Source organism: Lotus japonicus, chromosome 1, assembly GCF_012489685.1.
Source record: "Lotus japonicus ecotype B-129 chromosome 1, LjGifu_v1.2".
NCBI classification, from domain to species: domain Eukaryota; kingdom Viridiplantae; phylum Streptophyta; class Magnoliopsida; order Fabales; family Fabaceae; genus Lotus; species Lotus japonicus.
Window position 1 is genome coordinate 95,736,442 of NC_080041.1, and position 8,410 is coordinate 95,744,851.

Here is an 8,410-nt window from a genome sequence, read left to right on the forward strand (position 1 = left end):
CCAAAATTCAAAACCCACGAAGCCATCATGCATTCAAGAAAAACCGCCAAGAACGTGGGAAGAAAGAAAAACTATAAACAGAGGAAGCAGCAGCAGAAGAGGGGGTTCCCAACTCAAACTCTGAAAATTCACCAAAAAGCTCCAAATGTCCGCATCAATGAGACTCAAGGAGCAAAACGTGATGATGAAGGAGTATGTTGCAGAACCAACACTTTAGTTTTCTTGTATTTAAGCTTGTTAATTCCCAGTTCCTTTATGCATTTTCCTGTCGAGATCCTCATCTCTTGTAGCTCTTGTGTTATTTTGATGTACGTGATTTCTTTGTAATTGACCCGTGCTTAATGAAATTCAGTTCTGTTTAAACCAACTCGTTGTTGTCGAAAAAGCACTTACACACACACAACACTTTGGCAAAGCGTTTTCTCAAAAGGACCCTGAATCTAAACTTCCTTTAGTCGAACTAAGAGGATATTTGTTTACCAAAAATCCATGTAAACAATGTGACAATCACATGACCATTAAATTCTTTTAATCTTAACCGTTGATTGTTAGATTTAACGGTCGTGATTTATTCTCATTTTCTCACATAAGATTACCTTTCTCATAAGATACATCCCCTATATATATATTACAATAGTTGTAACTCTATGTATATCACAAAAGTTGAATATAATCCATGTAAGCTACCGTAGCATACAAAACATATTTAGATTTGAAGGTTAATGGAAGAAGTTTGACTCAAACAACACAAGATTTCTATATATTATGGTTATTAGAGTTACTTATGCACTGCAAAAATATCCAAATTTTCTTTCTAATACAAAGCACACTGGAGTTTAATTTTTTTTTTTTTGAAAGAGAGTTTAATATCATTTGTTAGTGAAATAGTTTAAGTGTGTGTTTGGTTTCAAATCTGGAGATGCCAAACGTGGAACCAGAAATCCAAAAACAACTATTTATTATTACTTCTGAAAACGTGGATCGGGACGAAACGTGAATCCAGGATGAGTTTTCCAAACACACACTAATATCACTTGCACACATCAACCATCAGAAAGCAAAGCAACAACAACATACTTCCAAACTTAGGAAAAGAAGAGCTTACAACATGGTTGGATTTAAGTCTAAACCTCTCTGAATCACTTTTTCCCTAATATGATTATAAGTTTTAAAATATACAATCTACTCATCAAGACTTAGACGACGAATTCGTCCACCTCTCTTTGGTGGTTGAAACCCAATGCCTTCAACACCCCCTATTGTGTTGGAATTACGATTCTTGTACATCTCCAATATCATTGAGCGTTGAACCTGCTGGCTCCTCCGATCATCCACGTAAGAACGAACTTTTGTTTGTCCAGAACACCCATGGCTTGAAGCACCACATCTGAAATTGCAAGAGTCCTTTGTCGAGTAGCCAAGTTGTAATTTGCTGATATTAGCTTCATCCAATTCCGCACGATGTGGTCTTGTGGACGTCTTGTTGTTGTGTTTATTTCCATCTACTATTGGGTGTTTATTTACCGAGTGGCAATATTGAAAATTGGAACACTTGTAGGAGTTCATCGAGCTTTGAGAGCTTGCATCGCCATTCATGAACATGTCATCATCTGCCAATAATATTTTGTTAATGGTGGTAATCAATGCATCTTACTCCATTCATTGCACAACATTTAAGATATTTTCAATAGATTTACAATATTATTAGGGTTGTGTTGGGGGTACATTGTACTTGCGAACACTCATGTACACCCACAAATTGTAGAAGTGTTTCAGCCCTAGAAATTGCAATTTTTTTTAACTTTACAATTTGTGACCGTTAGAACCCACTACAAATTATAGATGTCAATGGGTGTCCGTCAGAAATGGTGTCCACCATCGTTTTCGATATTATTATATCTCAACAACTAGGGTATATGTAGAAGAAAAAAATTGTCTTGACTTTGAAGATAATTCTCCTTTTCATACTTCTGAACCGGAGGAGGAAGAGGAAAAGGATGAGTAGGAAACAAAACAAACAAACAAAAACGCAGGTTACCGATGGCCAAAGCTGTCAGAACATGTCCAACCAAAGCATCAATAACTTATCCACGACATAGGCAGTCGGTAACTTACTCAATGCAAGTTGTAGGTAACTTAGCGATGAAAAGAACAATCAGTTGTTACTAGCGAAATGAGCCGTCAGTAATTACTGACGGTTTTTCCAAGACCATTGATATTAAATTACTGATGAGCCCAATACCCCTGCTTTTTTACGTTCAGGTAACAGAGTTACCGATGGTTTTTAGGCCTTACTAACGAATTATTGGTGACGAATTATTGGTGTCTGGAATATCGTGTTTTTCTGTAGTAATTTATCTTAGGTGATTTTTATAACCCAATTTCTTTATTTACAAGACAATTACATATAATTAATTTAGAGAGAGAGGGCTACCTTGAGTAAATTTGTGATGGTTCCCACGGATATGGGTCTTGGAGGAGGAGCTAGACTTCGGGAGAGAACCATGATGGGAAGATGAAGAAGAAGATGATAAGAAGAAAGGATGATGGTTATTGATATCCTCATCTTCTTCATAGTTAAAGCTGTGCTGTGGCTGGTGCTTACACTTGCCCCTATCCTTCCAAGTTGGAGCTAAAGCTGATATCTCATGATCTATCATTGCAGCAATCTCTAATGGTCCAAAGTGGCTAATTTCAAGTTCTTGCACCATCTCCATGGCTACCTCAGCAGCAGTATCTTTTCTTGTGTCAAATGGAAAGAATATATGTTTTGCTTTCCCTGTATTCAAATAGAATATGAAGTAGTGAGTAAGGAGACTTCAAATTTTATAAGAAACAACACTAATGCATAACAATCTTAAAGTGCAGATACTTCAGAGGGCAGATACACCAATTTTTCTCTGTATCTCTCTCTTCTTATTGCATTTATCATATATCACATTTATTACTTCTCTACCTTATCTTCTATTCTCACTCTCGTGTGTCTGTTGTTGAGTGTTTGCACTATACTAATTTCTACTAATCATTTTTGAATAAACAATTTGTTGAGATGAGATTGTACACACCCATTTCATCAGGTATCTGCACTTTAAGGAAAATGGTGTTGTTCTCTTCATTTATTGTCCCTGTGATTGTCATGTCTGTGTTTCTCTTTGTCTTATCAACTTTTGCAGTGTGCTCATTGGCAACTGCTAAAGTGGAATTAAGCTTGTGAGTTTGATATGTAGATATTGGTGTGCTTGGCAGCGATTCAAGTTGTTCCGTGGCTAAAAATGGGTCCAACAAGAGCTTCTTTGCTGAAGGTCTCCTTGATACATTTGTCAAACATCTTCCCACGAACCTTCTGGCTTCCAAATCTTGGATTCTGTAAAGTGCATCTGGTAGCTTCCCCTAGTACATCAAATTAGCCAAAGTTTGTGAAATGATCTTATATTAAATCCTTCAAAAATATGAAATGACAAATGCTAATAAGTTTCGTACGAGTAATGACTAAGGCAATGTTTCGATTCTGACACTAATCCGGATTCCTTGTAGTTAAAATTTCCTAAACTCACTGCGGTCATAGTTTAGTAGCCGCCATATCAAGATCTAATGTCAGAGATTTTAAATGATAATTATACACATAAAATTGATCTCTTTAAACTTGAACTGTTTGATTATCGGACTGCTATGAAGCCTGGAATATTGCAGAGATTTTTAACTACAAGATTCAAATCCCTAATGACACAACTACAAACAGAAGATAATCTTACTATGCCATAAAAAGTTAATAAAACTAGACTAGTAGTTCTCATCGCACTCAACTAATATCCAAACACCCACTAAAGAACCAAATATGAACGTTTTTTCATTAAAATGTATAGTATTTAATGTTATCAATGTTTTGAATGTTAAATTTTACAATAAGTAGTTTGAATTTCTTAATCCTTGAGAAGTGCCAAGGACAAATAAAATTGGTGAGTTTTGTCCACTGTCCAATTAAGCTTACCGAAGTAACTTTCTTGTATATTTGAGCTGGGTTGGAGCACTCACTGTATGGGAACTCAAGAGTAAGCATCTCTATCATACACATGCCAAAGGAGTATATGTCTACAAGCTCATTGTATCTCTCTTCATAAAGCTCTGGTGCCATGAACTCTGGTGTACCTGAATTGGCCACATTAAACAGAAATTTTCAGTTTCATAGGAACATGGTTTAGATAACTATTTATTAATACCGAAATGATTCATGGACATACAAAATTTCCGCATCACCTTTCTAACACATTATTTAACAAGAGTTTTAAAAGGCCGCAAAATTCAGCGGTTGTTTAAGTGCCACCAAATGATTTGTTCAAAAGGCGTTACGGAATTCCGTATGTCCGTCTATAAGAATATAACTACCAAACAAGAGCAAGAGGAGTTGCCTATGACGCTGTGGGCAACTTGGGAGCTACAAAGTATAGCTGCAAGGCCTAAGTCACCAATCTTGATCTGCCCCATATGGCCATTGACAAAGATGTTATCACACTTGAGGTCTCTATGGATCACAGGAGGATCACAGCTATGTAAATACTCCAATCCACATAGAATCTGGTGAGCCCAATTCTTCAATGCTCTCATATCCACTTGCTTATACTTCTGCCTATATCTTCATAATATACATTTAGAATGTTAACAAAAATGTAACAACGAAGAATGCATCGCGCCCGAGTTGGACCTCAGGGTCACGACACTCAATCGACACATGCAAATTTTGGCAGTGTAAAATTGTGCGCAATGCTATAAAAGTACATTATGAGAAACTCATTTTCAGAATGTATCGAAGTATTTTTATAACTTTCCACATTAATAGTCGTTTCAAATCAACAAAATTGTGTTCGCCGATTGGATGTCTGCACTATGCTGTTTCAAATATCATTTTTTCATAGGGGAGAAAATATGAGTTAGACCCGTCGAGCCAACTCGCTTAATCCTCTAGGCGGAGTGTTGGATAATCTAGCTCACAAACCCACGTAATGCCTTGACTACGAGCCAACTTAGCCTTTTTTTTTTTTGAAAAGAAATGTATTCTTAAAATTTTTTTAGGTGGGTTGGATGGGTGAGTTTTGGTGGACTAGCTCATATGACTGATTGTCAAAGTCCACCCGTTAAAAATGTTTCTTCAATGCTTTTACAACATATTATTATTGCTCTTTTTTAATATTTTTTACTTACGAGCCAACTCGCCGCTAAGTGAGGCGAGTTAGCATTTCCAACTTATATTCTCCAACTGCACAACTCTACTCAACCGGCTTTAGGCGGGTTGAAAGTGGGCACGGAGAGTTGGTTGCCACCCCTAATTTTTCATGAAGAATATAATGTCCAATGAGCAAGGAATGGTTGATTACTTACTCTCTGAGGGTGCCGGAGGTGAACAATTCGGTGATGAAATTGAAGGTTCTACCATTGACATCGATCCAAGAACCGTAGAAGATCATCATGGATTGATGGTCAAGGTGCTTGAGAAGATGAACCTCTGAATAAAGACGCTGAAGTTGCTCTGGTGAATGAAATACATCACCGAGTTTGACTTGGTTCCAAGCCACTTCAATTCCTAGGTGTTCATCAAATGCCCTGTACACAGTTTTCATAGCTCCTTTTCCCAGAACATCCCTGAACTACAAGTTCCAAAATCATAACAACACAGCTAGTGAATTAGATTAATTAGTAGCATATAACAGATCCCACCAGTGAAACTGATTAATTAGAATAATAGAAGTAAATTTAAAATATAAGCAACTTCCACATACAGATTAGAGAGACTACTCTTCTATCATTGAATTTTTCCTTGATATAAACAACTTAGTACATGAATGAATTTCCCATGTGATTTAGAGTTCCATTTCACTTCACAATTCAAATTGCAACAAATTCATTTCACTAACAACACAATCAGCTTATGCTACAAAGAGCGCATCAAGTAGTCAGAAATGTTTGGATACACGGTGTGATATACCACAGTGAAGTTAAAATAACAATAATCGAACATTCACGAAAGCTAAGAAGTTATTTTTGTTCACTTTGATTTTGTTTCATTGTGATTTTCCACCGCGTGTCCAAACATACACAATATGAGAATCAATCAAAAGCACTTACACGTCCGTATCGATTGGAAGGATCGGTTTCAACATAACCAAGCTGAGCCTTTATTCCACCATTAGTGCAGAATCTCCCCTTGTACATGGCTAAATTGCTTGTATCAGACAATTCCATCCAGATATATAGCTCAATTGGCAAGAGAAGTTCTATTTAAACTTAGCAACAAAGCAATACAATTATATATGATCTATAAATCTCAAGCTAACTTTAAGAAGAAATTGAAATTGGGTGCTAAAGGATCTTAAGTATTCACTTATGATTCTCATGGAGAAGACTCCAAATAATAGCCATGAAAGCCTTGAGTAGTCAACACCATGTATCATCCAAGTCATTTCAACAGCTCCCCGTGAAATGTGCTTGGTAACCATCGGTTCAATAGTGCTCAGAGGAAGATAACACATAGAGACAGAGAGACAGAGAGAGATAACACAATAAGATTTTTTTTCCAAAATAAGAGAGAAAAAAAACAAATGTTGTGTATAAATCAGACATAAAAAGTAAATCATGAATGCAATGAGTAATGACCTGGATTGAGACCACACCACAGAGTGTGAGTTCTGAGAGAAAAAAAAGGGGTTAATTATTTGACAAGTAGCTGGTGCTTGGTGTTAAAGATGTTGTTGACAAAGTGTGTTTGAAGAGAACGAAGTGTCACTGAGAAAATGAAAAGACAAAAGGTAGGGAAACTTTGTGGCTTCTAGATTTGAAGAACTCATGTCCATCCTTTAGGAAAAACATTTTTGGATATGATCAGAGCAAGATTGGGATTTCCAAAATCAGATTAAAGGCGAGGAAGAGAGAATCTGAAGATAAAATGGTTCGTAAAAGTTTTGAAGCTGGAGGTAAAACAAAACAGAAAAATCTGGACTCTACACCAAAAAATATAGAAAAATATAAGAGAGTGAAATTAGTACTATTATGATAGGGAGGGAACTAGGGAAGGAAGAAAAATAGGAAAGAAAAATGAATGTAAATGAGATGGAAGAGAAATGTTGTGTTCAAGAATCATTACTCAAAATAATTGGTGGTTGAAGAGTTGGTTTAACATTTTCAAATACATATTTGAACCCTCATTCAACCTATACACTATACACTAAAGTAGTTTGATTTACTTTTATAAAATATGAAAACAGTTAATACGTCCTGAAGCTTTTTTTTGTTTTTTTCTGAAATAGCAAATCAAATGGGCTCTGACAGGATACAAGAGAGAGACTATAAATAAAGAAAGAGAAGATAAGAGATACAACAAATATTAGACTTAATTACATTTTTATGTCCTTATATAATTTTACAAATGCGCAATTTTATTCTTATTTTCAAGGGCTTGTTTGGTACACCATATTAAGCATGATTTATAAACTTATATAATACATTATAGACTTATACATTGTTTGATGCTAACATTGTATTGTATAAGTTTATACATCAATCTTCTCTCATACATTAAAATAATGAATTATTTAATCTACCATATAAATTATGGATAACACATGATAAGAGTGTAGTGTATAAGGTACATGAAAATATTTCATCTACCGCCACCACCACCAACACCCTCCACATCGCCACCACCACCAACCTCCACCATCACCACCACCATCCTCCACCACCTCCATCACGATTGCCACCTCCACCACCACCCTCCTCCACCGCCACCATCGTCATTGCCACTGCCATTGCACTCTCCACCTCTGCTACCACCACTACAACCACCCACAACCACTGTCGCCGCCGCCACCACCACATCACCTTTCACCACCTCTACCACCACCACCGGCTCCCCCACCCTACACCGTCAACGCCGGCACCACTACCACCACCACTAGTGTCATTGCCACCACCATCACCTTCCAACACCACCACCACCACCATCTCACGACACTGCCACCACCAAAATGCTCTCTAGCAACACAATCCACCACCAGCCTCCACCACTTTACCACCGCTACTGCACCACCACGGCCCACTACCACTACTACCGCCACAACCACCTCCCTCCACCGTTGTCACTACTCATCATCGCCACTGTTGCCTCTACACCACCACCACAACAACCACCCTCCTTCACCGCCGTCACCGTTAGCGCTATTATTGTAGCCACCTCGACGACAACCGCCATTCTTACCGCACACTAAGTCCATCCTTATTTTTATAATATCTAACATTATTCAATATTTCACAAAACATAAGTTTGTATTAATTTAAACAAAATGATAATTATACAGTGTATGACCAAACTTTGTATAATATTAAGTTTTTATCAAGTCTAATACTATCAGGACTGATACTA

The 8,410-nt window shown here is 37.0% G+C and overlaps 1 protein-coding gene across 4 annotated transcripts; it reads right to left on the reverse strand.

Moving 5' to 3' along the window:
* Positions 1 to 935: 935 nt before the first annotated feature.
* LOC130728067 (probable serine/threonine-protein kinase WNK5) lies at positions 936 to 7,132 on the reverse strand. 4 transcript variants are annotated; one of them, XM_057579398.1, is made up of 8 exons: positions 6,374 to 7,132; positions 6,118 to 6,266; positions 5,374 to 5,639; positions 4,407 to 4,630; positions 3,989 to 4,146; positions 3,066 to 3,390; positions 2,435 to 2,779; positions 936 to 1,610 (listed from the first exon to the last, which is right to left on the reverse strand). In XM_057579398.1, exons 1-8 carry the CDS (start codon positions 6,624 to 6,626, stop codon positions 1,183 to 1,185), a joined length of 2,148 nt encoding a protein of 715 aa, XP_057435381.1. In that variant the 5' UTR covers positions 6,627 to 7,132; the 3' UTR covers positions 936 to 1,182. The 4 variants fall into 4 exon arrangements, with proteins under 4 accessions (XP_057435381.1, XP_057435383.1, XP_057435385.1 ...); XM_057579400.1 differs by having other exon boundaries at positions 939 to 1,610; positions 6,118 to 6,206; positions 6,374 to 7,131; XM_057579402.1 differs by having other exon boundaries at positions 947 to 1,610; positions 6,118 to 6,275; positions 6,374 to 7,130.
* Between the last annotated feature and the right edge of the window lie 1,278 nt (positions 7,133 to 8,410).